Here is a 19,014-nt window from a genome sequence, read left to right as displayed (position 1 = left end):
AGAAAGACGCATTTAGGTCAGTGTCCATGAGATGATATTCACAAAGGATTCTTTTACTGATTGATTTTAGTTGCCTCAGTTATGAACTCTTTGCGTAAAGTCTATCATAATTAAGGGTGTTAATTATGACCCAGGAGGCGGCACCCTGCTACAGAGCCAAGACGGGCCGGTGGAAACGGGGTCACTCCGAAATAGAGCCGAGCCGAGCCGAGCCGAACCGGGTTGTTGAAGTAGAGCCGGTGGAAAAGGGGCAATAGAAAGTCATGAAGCAAATCAGAACAGCGGAGAGGACTTTACAGAATGTCGCCAGTGAACGTCCATGAGTAGAAGGAACAAAACAGGACCAGCAGAGGGCGGTGTTGTCACATAGAACAGAATGGAATGGGTCAAATACGTCACAGGGTCCGAGCTGCGTCACGTGTTCCCTCATGACGTAATTATTATACGACTTAAAAGTATTTTTAGGCGTTTATAGCGTGCTGGTCCGGGATAAATCCATCCTCCTGTCTCTTCTCTGGGCCTTTTCCCCGTTGCAAAGAAACTTTCCAAAGACATCTGATTCGTTTCTTACTCATTTTGCTGCTTGTGTAAGTAACCGAGAGAATCCGGTTAACGGATTTTCAAAATAAAAGATCCTCCAGACTCAAATAATACATAAAACGGAAATATTACATTTTTTCTTGCGCGGCCCAGTACCAATTGGTCCACGGACCGTACCGGTCCACGGGTTGGGGACCACTGATTTAGGGCACAAGATGAAGTCAAACCTGAAGTCTTAAAGGCGATTCACATCGTGGTCACATTGGATTTGGAGATTTTATCGTTAAAACTGTCACTTTAGGTGGCCATCTTGTTAAGGATTCCTGTAGTTTCCCAAAGGTAGCTTAATCATTCCTCAGGAACTTTGGGTTGCGCTCTTGGCTGCCATGTGCTTGTTTATTTGTCAAGTTTTTGAAATATTTCTTGTTTTTAGGAACTAGACATAACTAAACTTTGCTGCAAGACTGAACACAAAAAGTAAACACATTCAATAGTCTAGAAAACTATAACTCTAAGACTCAGTAGCTACCAGGTGAGCAGAAAAAAAGGTCTAATTCTTACTCTTTTCTTCTTGCTGATTTCCTCTTTTCCTCATTGAGTTCATGGGCAGCGTCTCTTAGCTTGACCTCTGACCCCGGAGCGGTAGCTGGGATGATGTCCAGTTGCAGCTCTTTGCTCTGTACACACAGCAGGTTGTGGTTATTATGTGGCACGCAGCAGCTAGATGGGATATCCAGCACTGTGTGGTGTTTGCCTTCTGTTGGCAGATGTTCGCTAAACAAAGTTTGAACAGCAACTTGCGGTAAACAGACGACGATACCATCTGTTCTCTGCACACCATAAAATAAAACGCAGCAGTGGGACTGGCTGATAAAAAACAAAAAAAAATCCTTAAGGCAACACAAAGCCTGATTTTCTTTTGTTGTTGTTATTAAAGTCTATTAAGTTGTCATGGTCTTATTTTTAAAACCTTTTGAAATCTCTTTGCGAGTTTCTCTATGTACCAATAGTGTATGTCCTCACAAAAAAAACCCAAAAAAAAAACATGTCACTCACAGCCTTGTTTGAATCGGAAGAGATGCCAAGCGCCGTTTCCAGGCTGGTTCGATATTTGTCCATGCGGAGAGAGAAGTCCCTGTAGCGCTTGTCCACGGAGGACACCCATTTCTTTATCTCCAGGGCATGGGCGTGGCCCTTGTCACAAAACCCATCCGCCAGCTGGATCAACAGCTTCACCCGCTCTTTGGTTTGCTGTCAATAGAGGGACATTCAGGGAGGGCAGTGGAGAGGGAGGAGAGAGAGGTGGTGCCAACAGAGAAAAGGTAGATGAGCGAAAGAAAGAGTTGGGAATCATGTGTTGCTTGGTGGACACAATAGCGTGCTTTCTGACACACAATAACAGTGACACAGCAAAGAGGACAATGCAGTGCCCCTGGAAATGGGCCTCACAGCCGAGCGCCGGACTGACTGAGCGAGCACAACGCGATAATCAGATAAAAACAGAGAGAATCGCCACGAGCAGGAAAGCCAGAGAACGTAAGACCTGCACGTACCTTTGCTGTGATCTGGAAGTCTTCGTGCTCTTTCAGTAGCTCCTGCGTGTGGTGAATGCTCGACCCAGTGGACGTGTGCGTGGACAGGTAGAACTCCCCGGTGTCGTGGATCCACTCCAGGGCCTGGCGAAACGACCAATCATGAGAGAGGACAGAGGCGACACAGTGATGGCCTACGTGTCCAGGATTCAAATCTTAAGACAACAGTTCAAACTTTTTGAACAATATTTGAAATAAACTGAAAAGGGATTGTAAAAGAAAAACTTTACTACAGAACCTACTTTTATTTGATAAAATAAGTCCTTTTTAAAATTACAGAAAAACGTTTATGAAAATTATCGATTGCACTTTAAGATTACGAGCACCACTAATACAAATTACGACAATACTGATGGCTATATTATTAAGCATGCAGTTGTTCCATAAGAAAATGCTAGTTATTTACAAAAAGAAAATATTTTTTTCACTTTCTTTTCTTTTGAATTGTAGAATGTCCTACTTAGTGTGTTTTTTTTTATGGCCTGTGTATTTTAAAACCAGGCCTGGAGGTGACACTGCCCTGGCCTGAAATGGCAGAACTGGTCCAGTCAAACTGTGAGACCAAAAAGCATTGACACCCTGGGGATAAAACCTGGAAAGCCTTAAAATAGCTCTGTTCCAGAAAACAAGTGTGATGTAATTTCATTCTTACAGGATAAGGAATGATGTTCCAATACTGTGTTTTCCAAACACCACAAGGGGGAGCTAAGAGTATGGGATTGTACAGCGATGAGGCACTTCAGCAGCAATAGCTTGCAAAACTACTCTATTTGTGGGACGTTGCAGTATTCTGTTTTTTTTCCATGTTAAAACCTAAATCCTCAGTGTATTAGGTGGTGATTTTATGTGACAGACCAACAGGAAGTCGTGCATTTATTTGATAAAAAACTGACTGAAATTTTGAGAAGAGGGGAGAGCATTTCTTTTCAGCCATCTTAAGTCAGAACATTTTGGCCTACTTTGCCCATCCAGTGACTTCTTGCCCATTCTTCTTTGGAAAATAGCACATGCTGAGTTAGATTAGTTAAAGAGCATCTGTTAACATCACTGTTAGTGTTTTGCCACGGATTCTCAATTAGATTTGAGTCTGGAGTCCGAGTCTGATTGGAGTTTTGAGTTTAATCTGAAAAAAAGTATAATCTTTCAACTTGTCTCCAAAATGACACGTAGCAAACTGAAAATTGGACTTCTTATGCCTTTCTCATTTTCATAAAAATCAGATTTGTTGAGAATACAACTATTAGCTGTCCTGTCCACATATTCTCCAATGTGAGCTGCTGATCTCAGCTCCTTCTCTAGAGCTACTATTATTGCAGGTTTATATTCTGCACAAGTTCTGCAAGTGAGGTCATCTCGCGCTAATTCCTCGATCAAACAGGAACACAGACACACACACATGCACAAGAACGCACCTGTTTGGCGCTTCTTTCAAACACCACATATTGCTGGCACTGGTCCAGCCTCCTCTTCCTCATGGTCCAGAAGTGGAGGACTCTGTTCTCTCTCTGCAGCAACTCATTCAAGATATCTGACACAACAACACAAAAAGACATGGTTAATTTGGCGTAACAACAACATGTCCGCAAATCGTAAGGCTTCGATTAGGATTTTACAGGAGGAACAAACGGCTACGCAAAGTTCAGAGAATTACTTTATCCGCAAAACACATAAATCGTGAGGATGAGTATTGCTGTTTACATACTTTTGACCTGAGTCTCTGGAGCTTTTACGTGGGACAGCATGCCAGGCATGTTGACACTGTTTCTGTGCAGGTACTTCAGGAACACATCGGCATTGCGTCTGGCTAACGTACAGGCCTGCGAACACGAAGGGAGGAGGAAATGATCACTTGTCGGATCAGCTCAGAAATCACAGAAATGCGTGTGTGGGCGTTTATATTCATATCTGAAGTTTTTGGTCTCACTTTGAGAAATGCCTCTTTCTGCTCCAGATGCTTGCTGACCATAGGGGTGACGTGATCCGTCTCACTGTTTGGGCCCAGTTTGTCAGCACCACCGCACCAGTCCTCCTCTCGCTTGTACTCCTGCTCGAGGCTTTCCAAAACACTGCACACCTGAAGCACACAAACGCGACACGGCTTTTAAATTTGCTCTAAAAAAACGAAAGAAAAAAAATGACATTCAGCTCATTCATCGTTATTTCAAAAATGATTCGCTTGCAAAAATCTGAACTGTGCACAGTTGATTCCAATGACCAGTAAAAAAAAAAACAAAAAAAAAAACTTTTCAATATTCAAATAAACTAACAAAATTATATTTCTGCATTTTCTTGTGCACGACTCCCTCTTAGCTATTATAGATAATTGGTATAGCACTACAGTTGTCCTAGTAGCATCAAACAAGATGCACTTTTGTGTCCTGTCAGACAAAAATACCTGTTCAGATGTTTTGTAGAAAGCCACAGATGCATTAACCAGTTTCAGCCTGTCCTCCATCTTAAGCATCAGCTGCTGCCAGTGATCCGCCACCTTCAAGTCAAACAAAACTCATCAGATTTCCAAAGGAATTGTGAAACCCACACTGTGCTGCCTACACAGATTTTCATTATTTTTCATAGATATGCATAAAAAAAAGCAAAGAGCACCTTTTCTGCACAGTCTCTGATCATGTCCATGTCGTAGTGGTTTGCCTGAAGAAGCGCCTCTGCTTTCTGCTGCACCTGCAGCGCACTCTGGTGGGTTTTCTTCATTAAGAATGAGATAAAAACAAACTTTAAATAGATTACAATTAACAAACAATCAATCCAGCATATAAAAACGGATGAATGTTTTCGAAATTTGTCCTGGGTTCATGCTGGTCCTATATTTGTGCAGTATGAATATGATGGAGCTTTTTTTTATAATTCTTTCATTTTTTTATTTGCAGGACCTTTTGGGTTTGTCTTGTACTACTGCAGCTAAAAATTCTAGACCCACACTTTTGCGAAAAACCAAATCAAAAGTGAATCTTACTAGTGTGTAAGGGATCTGTGAAGAAAGCAGGTCAAGCACAGGCCCGTATAAAAATAAGCAAACCTTGACTGGGTTCAAAGGAATGCAAAAGGCATACTCAATGGCAAAGACTAGGAAAAAATAACGAGTGAAAAATGAGGGAGAGACATGGAAATAAGTCATTTATAATTTTACTTGATGTGTCACCTTTTATAAGAAGAGGTGCAGATTGAAAAAAATGAAACATTTTTTTTATTTGATTTCACCTCAATTGCATGTTGAAATTGTTCATGTTCTTTCTGCAGCTGCTCAGCTTCTTGTAACGAACTGGCTGTGATGAGACCGGCGTTGAGCATCGATTCCCCATTACGGATCCAACCTAAAACCTGCAACAAACAGAGAAAGCATTTATTGTTCATGCTTCAGTTGTAGTTTCAGTATTTGGTCTGATTTTTTTTCCATTCTCTCCTAAAAGCTAACTAAAAAGACAACTTAATGAATGTTTTTTTTTTTTTTCCAGTTACTGTGTAAGTTCAAACTATCATCTAATGCTTGCATCTTCCGGCCCTGTATCTAAGTTGAAATCTTTCCGAGTGCAAACTTCTTGACACGTCGGATTTATTCTTCACTTCTACGCTTTTCCCTCTCTTGGGTAATCTTGCAACCAACCGTACCACAACAACCCTGCTCCACCTCACACACATGCAGCCTGCAGCTTGAAAGATCGCTTTCCCTCATAGTTATGCCGGCCTAGTTCTAGCCGGAGGGCACGCTCACAAAGACATTTCCCTCCCTCTCTGACTCAGCAGGCACACTTGCTGTGTGGGTGACGGCCAGAACCGTAGCTGACGCTCAGCTATAAAAGTGATGATGCAACCCTGACTCCTGCGTTAGACTCCTGGGACAATGTTTCCATTATGCCTGCAATGTCCTGTGGTGGCATGAAATCCATTAAATGCACTTTTCCCGTCAAACAGTCATACCACTCCAATTTTTTCCTTCCTCTCTCATGCGAGTCTGATGCACTAACCTCTATTAATCCCTGTTTTGGCCGTAGCTACCATTTATTTGGGACACACCTATTTTAAATTACTCACATAAAAAGAAGCCCTTACAGGTAAAACAACATAACGCAATAAAAAGACATAAAAAAAAAGTACAGTAATGGTTAGAGATTGCACAATTTTATCATGCAGTCATCTTTCTGGCACATCATTCCACTTGCTGCAATGTGTCTAGAATTTTTTTTGTTCCTACTAAAGTACGTTTTTGTTTCTTTTGGCTTTTGTCCAATTTTTCCATGTAAACTCAAGAACCATATGCTTCTACTTGCCTGCATCAGTATGATAAGAGCTGTATTAAAAAAAAAACAAAACAAAAAAACATGTTTTCTATAATCATTTGTTTTGCTTTGAAATGTCAGCCGGCAAAATTGCTCCAAATGAGTGTCATGTCGTAATTGTGCGCAAGCACTGAATGAAAACAAGCGGGGAATATCCGCGCTTCGCTTAAACAACAATCCCTCTTCTTCTCTGTGATGCCTGATGCGTTTTCTGATAAATATGTTTTATCAGAATTCCTGTTCTCGAAGCAGAGAAGAGGAATAAGTTCAGACATATCTTTGTTGTTGCATATAGGGGACAAAGAAAAAAAAAATTATCCTGCAATAAAAACATTTCAGGTTTACGTTTGTATTGGCTTGGATCGATATAGAGGAAACAGTGTGGAAAATACACCTATCAATACACAGAGTCCCAGAGTAGAGGTCATCAGCAGGGGGCCTGTGGGCACCTAAAGCCTCCGAAGACCAAAGTGGATGTAAAAATTGATAAATCATTAATCATTAAGTTGTATAAATAAAAGTAAACCGTCCGTATCCCTTCGTGTTACTCACAACCCATGAAATAGCTCAGTTGCAAAGAGACTGATGTCCCACAAACTTGAAACAAAATCCTCACATTTCAAAAAAATGTTCCTTCCTCATGCATGTATAAGCTTTTACAAACTTTGATCTTTTTTGCGTCACGAATCTCTAAAAATCTGTTTAACAACCTCACCAGTTCTTAAAATTTTTTAAGTCAATATTTTTCTAAGTTAACTAATATTTCTGATGCCAAGAATAACTTCTATACTCCACATAAACACATACAAAAAATGGAAGGAAGAAAGAGAAGGAAATAAAGAAAAATAGAAAGAAAAAAAAGAAATAAATATATAAAGAAATAAGGAAAGAGATACAGAAATAAAAAAAGAAGAAAAGAAAAAAAACCCAGAGAGTTTGTTGACAAGGGCTGAGTCATGTACTGGCAGCTCTGTGTAAGCAGAACATGCTGTGACCTTTTAACACACACTAACACATTCTGTTGTAATTGTGGCATGTTGTAACAATATATTGTTAGAAAGAGTTTCCAATAATTAACCCAGCCTCACCCCGTCTGAGAACAACTGTTTTGTTTTTTATTAGACTGCTGTGAACATTACAAGTCATGTCCTGATGTAAAAAGTTAAAACTTGAACATTGTTGTGGCCTGTTCTTGCCTGTTTTCATGTGGTATTACTGTCTCTTACAGACACAATCTTGTGGTTGTTTTTGTTTTTTTCCCCCAATCCCATAAAGTGAGTACCTGTTTGACTTCAGCTTGCAGATGTCTTAACTGGACACACTGCTCCAGGTGTCTCCTGTGCTGCTCTGCAGCCAGGTCCAGCTCCTGCTGCTTCTCATGAAGGAACTCCAACAGGTCCTGAACCCGCGTCGCCATGTCCACGTCTCTGTCACATAGCAGCTCCACACCTGGAATAATAAACACTTTACTAAGCCAACATATAATTATTGTTTTTTTTCTCCCCATCTTTCTATTCCAGTGATTTTTTTTTTCCTTTTAAATATGCAGCTGTAATGAAAGCGAAAGCAGTCCAAGGTCACTAACTATTCTTTTTTATATATGTAAATTCTATGCTTACATGGCAAATGAATACTAGTAATCGTATCTGATTAAAATATAACAAACATTCGTGACATGAATGATGCGGATTGCATTTGATTCTTTCTTTTAACTTGAAACATGAGCAGAAAAATGCCATGTATTATAATAGCATTCTTGAAATAATTACTATGTGCAATACTTGAATAACTTTTTAATTTTTCCCTGAAGTCAAAGGGGGATATTTTATAAAAAGAAAAAAAAAATGCAGAGGCTGCTCTTATGATGGCTACAGACTCTGAGCTGCTGTTTTTATGTTGTTTCAGAAAAGCGCCTCAATGTCCCCGGGTATTTGCTGTTTTGTTTTTTTTTTCCAAATGTTTGTCTCACCAGATGTCTGGACCTCTGTGACATACTGCAGCAGCTCTTGCCCCTGGTGGATGACGTCAAAGGTGAGGTTGTTCATGGTAAGTGCTTTATCTGCATGGTGCTGAAGCCTCTGCTCAGCCAGGGTCAGGTCCTCTGTGTCAAAGTCATTCATCTGCTTGGACAGTTCCTCATTCCATGACTCCAGGTCTGAGATGATCTGTGCGACAGAAAAAAAAAAGAAAAAAAAAAAGGTTGAATTCATCAGTTTAAGCAGGCGCTCAGTAAATACGCAAAAAGGATTCCTTTCTTTTACCTCTATTGCTCTCCTAACACTGAGGAAAGCTGGACCAAAAGCCATTCTGCAGATGTAACGTTATGGTCGGCTGTGAATCTCAGAGTACGTGTTGTTGAAACTATTTAAACTTTAAACACTACAAACAATTTTGATGACTCCCATAGTAACAAATAGCAACAACGCAACAACGTGGTATTTCACGGCTGGCGGAGCAGATGTACCGAGATACCGGTGCTTGTCACCGACTGCCCACGCCGCCTGAATCATGATACTGGGCTTCCCTCTGTCCTGGTGCTGTTCAGCTCTGTCTGTCACAGAGCTTTAAAAAAAACAAAAAACAAGGTGGACCATTGCTGAAATGTTTTTGACAGAATTTGTCTAAAATAAAGACTTGGGCCTCAGCATGAAGGTAAATTAGGTTTTTCTTGTCAATTTGTCTTTTTAAGTGACTACAATTACAAAGACTGTATGTACTCTTTTTGTTTTTATTAACAAGTGGTTCATGAAGGCGACATCTAATCATGACAAGTTTTTAAGTGACAAGAACAAATGTATGGCTTGACCCAAAGCTGCGCTCTCTTCAGCTGTTGCAAAGCCATATAAACTTGAAAGAAATCGGTTTAACGATATAACTGAAGAACACGAACAATAGTATAAAAGCAACACTAACGGTTTTTATGAGTGATCGTCACATGGTGGCAAAAATTCACTCTCTGTGCATTAATAAAAATGAGAAGATTTGGCAGCTGTTGCTCTCAACTGAGGAACCGCCATCTTGTTTTTGAGAAGACCTCCTCTCAAGAAGAGAAGAGTAGAGCAAAAAGAGAAACACAAAGACATGCTTAAAAAAATAAGTGGGTGGACGAGGTTTTGTAGCTTTATGTATCTTGGCCAAAACAAGAGAAGCAATCAGTAAAAGATTCCTGAAATGAAACATCAGGAACGGGATCTCCTCAGCTGACACAGTATTTATTTTCCTTCGTTTTTGTTCTAGAATAGATTCTTTACAGTCAACGTTCACACTTTGACAAAAGATTTGGTCATTACAACCATTAATGTATATTAAGCTCCATATTGAGATTTGATTTAAAACACAAATTTAAATTTTTTTTATTAAGTAGAAGTTCAACCCACTCTGTGATAGAATTAATATGAAACCTAAATCATGTTTTGGACAAATTAAACCATTAATATACACAGTTCACTTTGCAACCATAATGAAACTAAACAGATCTGCACAAGTTACATTTCCAGCAATTTGGCCACTTGTTAAAATCAAGTTACGCAGCAATTTAACCAAATGTGAACACTCATATTGACATATAGTTTTTCATTTCATTTTCTTAACATTATGGACAAATATTATTTTCCAGTTGCTTACATGATGTTTTAAATGTCTGTGGGCTCAAGAACAGTCAAGATTTACTGGAAGATTTCCCAGAAAGCAATGATTGATCCCAAAATAACGAGGAACAAAAATTCCTTTGTTAAATCTCAACAAAAAGCCAAGCTATAAAATATAGCTTTGTAGGTGTAAAGATATATTTTGACACCCGTAGCATTGCTATCAATAAACAAAATGCTATACAATATTTTCTACAAAATAAAGTCTGCTTGCTGAAAAACAAAGACTACAGGAACGTGAACTTCTTAAACTGTTCTCTGTAGGAAAGCTTTCCAAATTATCCTGTGTTCCTACAGGATAACATTAACAATCTATTGTGTACCCAATAATACAAATTACCCCATTATAACCAATAACAACAACAACAATATTTCAAAATTAGCAGAAAGGTTTACACAACTCACCAAGCATTCATTTGAACTTTGCCTTCCTCTCCTCTTACAGTTGAGTAAAATGCCTTCTGAGTACAAAAAGACCATTTCCTTCATCTATCAGGACAACTAATGAGTGGAGGAGACACTGTTAGTATCCTTATTCTCTATTTTTTTTAATTTATTTTTTTTATTGGCTTTACGTAACTGCGAGGAGTGGAACCTCAGCCAGGCAAGAACTAATGGATGAGGCTATGTCTCACCTTCGCCTTGTTCTTAGACACACAGTCTCACACCACCAGTCGTGCCAGGAGGAGGTACCGTATTGCAAACTTTCACAAGTGTGTGTGGGAGCAGGGGAAAAAAAAAAGAGGAAAATAAATCCGTCCTCCACCCATCTTCATGCTTGAGCTCTGTGTCATATTAATCCTGTGTCTGCATGTGTGCTTGTGGGCGTACTTCAGCGCTTTGAGCGTGATTAGCAGATTCACCACCTTTACCTGGCCTGACGTGCAGAGCTAATCTGGTTTTCTGGACAACAGAGACCCAAAAAAAACGACAGAGCTTTTTAATGCATGAAGAACTGTTTATACTGACTTAATTTATTTACTTCTGTCATATTAGAAATACAATCTTTAGCATATCTTATTGCATTTTTTAGGTGGTGAACCAAAACAAAGTGGTGCATTATTGATCAATGAAAAAGAAATTCTACAACGGTTCCAAAAATTGCAAAAAATACGGAAAATGTGTTGAACAAGTATTTTTATCCCCTCTATGGTTACATTTATATTTTTTTGCTATATAGCTCAATTTTTTTGCATTTTTAAGAAAGTCTCACCTGGCTTCAGGTCTGCAAGACATTCTAACATCTGCTTTGGTTTGCTCTGGTTGTAACTTTAGGGTAAGTTGTCCAGCTGGAAGGTGAGACCCCTAAAATCCCATCCCAAATGGGTTGCCAGATTGCCTGATAAAGGAAAACATCCCAACAGCATGAAGCTGCTGCCATAATGTTTCACTCAGTGTGTGTGTGTGTGTGTGTGTGTGTTCAAGAAGATGTGCAGCTTTCAGCCACAAATAGCATTTTGCAGACGACTAAGACGTTTTATTTTGGAGAATTCTACATGTCTGCTGTGTCTCCTATGTTGCTTATGATGAACTACTTAAAGGACTAATGATTGGTAAAAGTCAGACTTTTAAAGGGCACAACTAATAGGGAAGATTTGACAGACTAATCTACTCGCCTTTAGGTTGATGCTGCATTTAATGAGAATAATTTACAGGCAACTAGTTGTGCTGGCTTTTGTTCTGGGGAATCAGATTATGGGGAAATAAAAATGAATGAAACACTTTTCAGATTTTATTTCTTAAAAAAAAAAAAAAAAAAAAACAAATAAAAACTAAACCATTGTGTTAGCCTATCATGTAACATCACAAAAAGACATACTGAGATTTTAAAAAACGGAGTCCAAGGAGTATACTATAAGTTACGTGGCATGAAATTAGACATTTTACTTCTTCATACACATTTCATGCTTTTACACGTGATACAACATCCAATAGCCCGGATCACCTTAAGCTTTTATTCTTGCTCCAAGCATCGGAAGTGGCTTACAGAGCCATGATTCGACGGCTCATATGAGAAATAAAATAAAATGTTGAAATAAAACAGTCATCATATCCTAGCACCAGCTAAGGAAAGCATTCAGTGTCACAGTGGGATGCTCAGGAGTAAGTGGATACAACATAGTAGACCGCTGTTTCAAAAAAAAAACTGAATGAATGAGTAAGTGGATGTGATGCATCAAGTGGAACTAAATGCCTTTCAAAAGTAGCAAACGAGAGAGCCGTGTTGTGATTTCAGCCGAGCTTTAAACCAGCAGGGGTCTTCCCTACAGGACTAAATCTCCCTTTTATTATGAAACGACCCATAAGCTCAAAATCCCCTTTGATTTGCTGTTACGCACCTTTACCACAAAATATTTATTTTGTGTGTGTGTGTGTGTGTTACAGAGTACCTACTTTCCCATCAGACCCCAAACATGTTTGTTCTTTATCTAGTTTATAAACATTCAAAGCAAAAACAATCTGGAAAACATAAACCTTGAAATCTTCCAACAACTCACGTCTATGGCGTCCCTCTCGAAGATGCGGAGCTGCAGGAAGAGTTCCAGTTTGATCTTCCTTTCCTGGAACAGCTCCTCCATCTGACCCTGGGCCTCATCCAGCTGCTGCAGGACACTCTCAATGTGGGCCATGGAGCTGTTGTGAGGGGTCTTGTTGCTCGAGATAGCGGAGTCTCTGCAAACGCAATCGACATTGACTGCAACTGGAAACGCTGCGGTTTTCTAGTTTTTGAAACTTGCTTGAAAAACTGTGTCTGCACGACCCACTTTGATCATTTTCCACAGCAGTAATACACCGTGTAACATCCTATTAATTGTGAGTGAACTTTTCTTATCCAGGAGGAGTGCGTACAATTCGGCTCGCCCCACCGAGTGAGAATCATCACGGCTTGCGATTCCCCAGTTAAGCCGAGCGTTCTCGCTCACCTGAGCTGCTGTATGAGGTCCTCTCCCTCCTTGATAACATTGACTGTCGCCTGCAGGGTGGTCTGCTGCTGCTGACCGAATCGCTTGATCAGGTCCTGCACTGCTTCCACCGACTCAGCATACACATCATCCAGCAGTTCTTTTTGAAGCTCCTCCAACCATGTCCACAGCTAAAATTAACAGGCAGAAAAAAGAAGGAAAAAGAAAAAGGTTTTAAAAAAATCCAGGAGTACATAAGCAGTTCTTTATCAGCTCAACAAACAAGCAGCCGATTCATGAAATGGTGCAACGAGGTTTAAAAAAAGAAAAAGGTGCAATTTTAACACCACAAAAGCTTTCCGTTACATCATTTCTAAGGTTTGACGTTTTAGTGCCAGAGAAAGAAGTGCGTTTTCCCTCCATTATGGACAAAACACAGAGATGCAGAATCTGCTAACAGCAGCTTAAATAATACTCAAGTTGTGCACATAACCATAAATATGTTTCTGGTATTGTTCCCACTGTAAACAATATGTCATACATTAGACAAGTGCGCATGTCATTCAGGTCGATTTAAGAGCACTCTCACGGTGGTTGTCATCTATTTGTCCTCTACCTAAATATTCAGTGTTTCTGTTTTGGCTGACAATTTCAAGGCGAGCTTTGATGAAAACTAAATCTGCAGTACAAACAGTTTTCCTTGACTGATAAGTGAACATACAAACAACACAGGTCTTGCATGTCATCACGCAGAAATAAGAGGAAACTCGTTTTCTTTGTGTTTGTCTGTAGTCGGACTATTAGTTGTAATTGAAAATGGATAGTTTGTGGGTTCGCCAATGGCAGATTTACCTTGTTGATCATACTGGAACAAGAAATGCACTCCTTCCTGCTTCTATTACAAGATATCTGCATCACAGTTTTCCTTATTTCTGACTGCAGTTTATTAGCAGCCAGGACGCCCAAGCTTTCCTGGCATGCAGGCTTCACTAAGAGCAATAAAACCATGCCGCAACATGTTTACATTTTAGGATGTCTCTCAACATAATTTCTCCTTTAATTAGCTGGCGTTATTTTATTCATCTGCAATTCCGCAAGGAAATAAAAAGTGTCCCTGGGCTGATTGTGCTTTTCTACTTTCGGCAAAAATTGAATGCGGCACTGCAGCTTAACCTGGTTTCAGGAAGAGCCAAGAAGAAGGGAACGAGATACCTCTTTGACATGAGTGTGAAATGCAACAGACATGTCCAGCAGGACTTTACGCTGTTCGACACGCCGCACAAAGTCCTGGATGCGATCCTCTAGCTGGTGGGCGGCCTGGTAGATTTCCTCTGGGTCACACTCTCCAGTCTGGGCCAGCTGTTCTGCTGCCTCCAGCAGCTTGTCAGCATTGGTGTAGGTGTTCTGAAATTAAAACACGGAGCGCTAAACAAAGCATATCCTGACAACACATCCAAGCAGTTTTAAAGCCCATATCTACGCAGAACATGTGTTGCCATCGATTAAAATGATATATGTGAAAATCATTCAAATAAATTAATCTGAAAACTTCTGAAAAATTCAACTATTAATTTGAGCACATTTGTTCAGGCAGGAGAATAAAAAAAAAAAACTAATTAAGAAATAACTGCAAAATCACTTAAAGTCACTTAAAAATAAACGCAACTGTAGCGTTTATTTAAATATACTTGTCTACAAACCTTTAGGACATTACCTGGAACTGAATGAATTGTACAGTCGATGATCTGTGGTTCTATGAGCCACATAGGTGGTCTGTACTAGCAAACTAAATATATGTTGATCCAGCATGACATCAAATCAACACAGAAATGACTAGATCAACCTTCTTCCACTGCCATTGCAGAGATCTACATCCCATATCAAAGCTGCGGGGTTAGAGAAATAATGACCTCAAGGGAATAAATAATTGTGCACCATGTGATTTTGTCCCAATATCTGATTCATTCCCACTTATTAAATGCATTAATAGTCGGGAAGTATGTGTTGCAGTGTGAAACTGTGTCACTGCAGCAGAAAGATTCAAACAAATCAACAAATAATTGAGTTGCTGATCTTGAATTTTCTCTGGTGGGCTTTCATGTATTTTATAAGGTAGAAATATAAATGTCTTAGGAATGGGGATAAAGAAAAACCAAACAACAAACAAACAAAAAAAGGTTATCTCTTGGTTTTGCATCAGTAGAAAACAATAACTGCAAAGACTCACCTGTGCAACCTCTTCAAAGTCTTCATGCCTCTTTTGCAGAGCCCTGGCTCTGTGCAAAGACTTTCCAACACCGGTATGTTTGCTGAGGAAGGCCTCGCCGTGGTTTTCTATCCAGTCCAGCACCTTGAAGCAGATAAATATCCCAGCAATTTAAAATAGAAGCTTTTTCTGATAGAGCAGTACACAATGTCAGTCAGCAGGGGGTGCAAAAAAAAAAATCCCAAAAGGCTGTAAATAAATCAACTAAGAACAATTTATAGATTTAATATCTCTGATGTTGCAAAATCCCTTTTTCAATTTGTGCCACTTTTCTTCTCACTCCTTCTATTTTAATATTTTAATTAAGAACAATTACCAACAGATGCAACGCAGCGTAAAGTGCAAACATTTCCAATGTGGGTGTGATAAGCTACAAATCTTCCAACATAATTACACTAATATCAATCAAAACAGATGGACACACCCCATTTGTGGCAATGAAAGGGATTTCAAGGTCTCTGAGAGAATGTTTTCAAGAGACAAACCAAATGCTCTCGACACTTTATGTGACAGTAAATTGCATCACCATGGAAACCACTACCAAGAGAAAAGGGTGATGAAAGCGCGGATAGGAGCGCAGAGAGGCAGAAACACAGACAATAAAGAGGGAAAGCTTGAGAAACCCAAGTGGAAAGGGAAGCGGGGCAGAGAAGGGCAGATGCCTGCAGGGTGGAGACGGAGAGACGACACGACAGAGCAAATCGCCAGTTTTGACGGAAGATTCAGGGTTTCCAGACAGTCCAACAGATGGACTTGCGCAAAAAAGAGCGCTAAAAAAGCTGCTGATGCAGATAATTACACAGTGACGTTAACACAATATCGCACAGATTAGCTGCCGAAGTTATTTGTCTTTTCTAAGAAGCAAAGAGACAAAGCAGGTGTGTTTGCTGCAGGAAGCCATGAGGCAACACTGAACAGAACCTTCCTGCAGCGTCTATCTCAGCAAAGGTTTTTTTTTTTTTTCATTTTTTTACTCCTGTCACGTTTGCATCCGTCGCTTACTTGCTGCACGTCCTGCTGAAAGACGCACAGTTGCAGGCGCTGGTGCAGGCGAACTTTGCGATGCTGCCAGATGTTTTCGAGCTGCCTCTGGTGATGCAGCACCTCGTGGATGATGTCCAGGACGTGGTGCACCGCCTTCGAGTAGTTCGCCGACGCCATCAGCGAATCGGCACTTCCCGGAGTCAAAGGTCGCTGCAGCTTGTCCAGTAAGGCCTTGCCATCCTGGCTCACCTGGAGACAAGGAAGTGTGGTTTCACATGCTGGAAAACATCTAAAGAGTTCAAGTTAAAATTTTTAAAATTTTTATTTATTTATTGTTTTGTTTTGTGTGTTTTTTACTCTTGCAAAGAGTGTTATGATGTTTGACATCGTCAGGACCCTCATCACAGTACAGTGTTTATCACTGCTTACAGCACGAGCTAAGCACAAAGGATCAGTTGAAATAATTTGCATGATGTTTGTGCGTGTGAGAATATTTGAAAAATATTCTCTACACCTTTGCATACAAGAGTTATCTCCATGAAAAAAATCATTGTTTTGCATACGAGTTTTTGTTTTTGTGCGTGTTTGTTTCGGTGCGCTGACCTCTGAGTATGCAGTGGTGATGTGTTCATACAGTCCCTGGTGATGGTGGATGGTATCTTCTAGTTCCTGCAGCTCAGAGGGCAGCTCTCCTTCTCCGCACGCTTTACACCACGGCTCCACCTTGCTCATGTACTGGTTAGGAAATAACCAAGACAAACATATAACACACACCACCACCTCAAATATGCGCTCGGAACACTGCAGCACCTTTTATTTATTTATTTATTTTTTATTGCGAAAGGTTTTTGAGAACAACAAAACTGACTCATGATCACTCGACCGAGTAAGAATAAAATGTTTGTTTTCATTTTCGTTTTGTACATCGTCTACCTTCAGCTTAGCCAAGATCTGCAACAGTTTTTCAAGATCTATACTGCCTTGCTAAGTTTTTTTTCACAAGAGTTTCAAGTTCACAGCTTTTGTTTTGAACATGTGACTAACCTCTGCTCAGTTAGTCATCTGAATATAGAAAGAAAAAAGTGCAGCTGCAAATCGACCAATAAATGGCCTTCCATCTAATGGCAGCAAGATGAGAGCCATTGGTGAATTAAAGCCTTAAGCAGCGTAGAGGACACAGTAAACACACGAAGGAAGGTAGACTGGTCAAAATAAGGCTGAACACAACTGTTAGAAAATATTTTCCCACCATGAAATATTGGAGCGGCTTGGTATACTGTATTAAAGCTTGTTATACGAGTCCAAATGAACCCAAACATCAACTACAAGAAAAAAAATGGGACAAAAAAAAGGAGGATTAGCTTAAAGTATCTTAGAGTGAGTGAAGGATGGAGGTGCTCTGTTGATGCACAGATTTGTTTTGGACTTATAATGACACAAAAGCATCAACATATCCTGCCAACAGCTGGAATGTTCCCATTGTTTTACCTGCTGATATCACAAGACGTGCATTTGAATGGCGTGACTGCACCTGATCGGCTTTCTGGTGGAAGCTGGCAGACATCTCCAGCAGAGTGCTGCGTTCGTCCAGCGCCGCTGCAAAAGCTTTCCACTCCTGCTCCAGCTGGCCTGAGATCTGCTGGATCTGCTGGGAGGCGTAGTGGCCCGACTCCAGGAGCCGATTTCCAACTGACATGATCCGGTTGATGTTCACGTACACGTTCTGTGTTTCAAAACGGGGGCAAAGAAAGAGTTGTAAAAGAAAAAAAATGTAAGTAGGTCAAGCATGTTATCGTTTCTGACCATATAAATTAGCAGGGTTTCAGGTAAAGCACTTACTGCGCTCTTGTTACAATTTGAGTACCCTGATGCATGAAGCCACAACTATGTTTTCCGATAATTAAGCCTGACTGTGTTGCTACAGAGCAGCTGAAACGTGCAGCTCGTAAAACGCTGTGGCCACAAGTGTGTTCACAGAGAAGGTAACTTAAACAAAATACACGTAAATCCTACAAACACACCCGCAAACACCTTCAGGGACATTAAAAAGTCATCCGCTTGGAAAGCGTACCCACGTGTGATTAATAAAAAATGCCATTTACCTTTTAATCTTTTAGGCTTTTTCTAATGTACCTGCTTCAAGCTGTTTTGTGAAGATAGGCATGGATCAGCAAATGCTAATTAACAACTGTGTTAACAGCCAGTTATTATTCTATTCAATTACGGCTCCTGGAGCCCATTATGGCACCGAGGTCGCTTGTTTTAATTACAACGTGTGGAAAAAAAAACAATAAAAAAAAAAACAACAGCTACAACCCAAAAAACAGTTCAATCTCAAAAGAGGATGACGGCAAAAAAAATGTAGGTGCTTATGCATTTTCAGTGTAGAAAATCTAAAAAGATAGAGTACCTTTTGCATTATTTAAGCTAGGGTTTGCATATATTTTATTATATCTTTACCTATAATATATTTATATCTTTACCAGAGAAAAAGACAATTCTCCTAGTTTGGTTTGTTGGAAGACGGTGTCAAGAACTAAAAACTATTTATGAGAATAATCGGAATTTGCACAGCCAAAATCAGTCTTGTACAGTCACAGTTCTTTAAAAAAAAAAGATATTATGAGACCCTAAGAACATCTACGCTAATTCACAAGCACTTGCACACTCAGAGAGGGTAAAGAGGGGCAACGTAGCGGGATACTCAAAACACACAGGGCGTTTATACAAAATAAATGTATGAGGAGACAGTGCGGATGGGTTTAACAGGAACAGAAAAAGGTGTTTCGT

The 19,014-nt window shown here is 40.0% G+C and overlaps 1 protein-coding gene across 7 annotated transcripts in view; it reads right to left on the bottom strand.

The window, feature by feature from the left end:
* Positions 1–19,014, bottom strand: part of triob (trio Rho guanine nucleotide exchange factor b) — a 112,179-nt gene that overhangs the window by 40,636 nt on the left and 52,529 nt on the right. For all 7 annotated transcript variants that reach the window (XM_015035609.1, XM_015035599.1, XM_015035626.1 and 4 more), the window contains 18 exons: positions 17,756–17,947; positions 16,828–16,959; positions 16,243–16,473; positions 15,202–15,324; positions 14,187–14,378; positions 12,996–13,165; positions 12,570–12,744; positions 8,394–8,589; positions 7,707–7,873; positions 5,349–5,468; positions 4,737–4,835; positions 4,528–4,620; positions 4,057–4,206; positions 3,835–3,949; positions 3,545–3,660; positions 2,094–2,216; positions 1,597–1,791; positions 1,102–1,217 (listed from right to left, as the gene is read on the bottom strand). In XM_015035609.1, the coding sequence (XP_014891095.1) occupies positions 1,102–1,217; positions 1,597–1,791; positions 2,094–2,216; positions 3,545–3,660; positions 3,835–3,949; positions 4,057–4,206; positions 4,528–4,620; positions 4,737–4,835; positions 5,349–5,468; positions 7,707–7,873; positions 8,394–8,589; positions 12,570–12,744; positions 12,996–13,165; positions 14,187–14,378; positions 15,202–15,324; positions 16,243–16,473; positions 16,828–16,959; positions 17,756–17,947 (2,705 nt within the window). The remainder of the gene's footprint in view (positions 1–1,101; positions 1,218–1,596; positions 1,792–2,093; positions 2,217–3,544; positions 3,661–3,834; positions 3,950–4,056; positions 4,207–4,527; positions 4,621–4,736; positions 4,836–5,348; positions 5,469–7,706; positions 7,874–8,393; positions 8,590–12,569; positions 12,745–12,995; positions 13,166–14,186; positions 14,379–15,201; positions 15,325–16,242; positions 16,474–16,827; positions 16,960–17,755; positions 17,948–19,014) is intronic.

The sequence above is a fragment of the Poecilia latipinna genome, unplaced genomic scaffold (genome assembly GCF_001443285.1).
Source record: "Poecilia latipinna isolate Pla-1442-1.1 unplaced genomic scaffold, P_latipinna-1.0 Scaffold21, whole genome shotgun sequence".
Lineage (NCBI taxonomy): Eukaryota > Metazoa > Chordata > Actinopteri > Cyprinodontiformes > Poeciliidae > Poecilia > Poecilia latipinna.
Note: the sequence above shows the minus strand (reverse complement) of the source record. Positions and strands in the feature narration are given on the sequence as shown.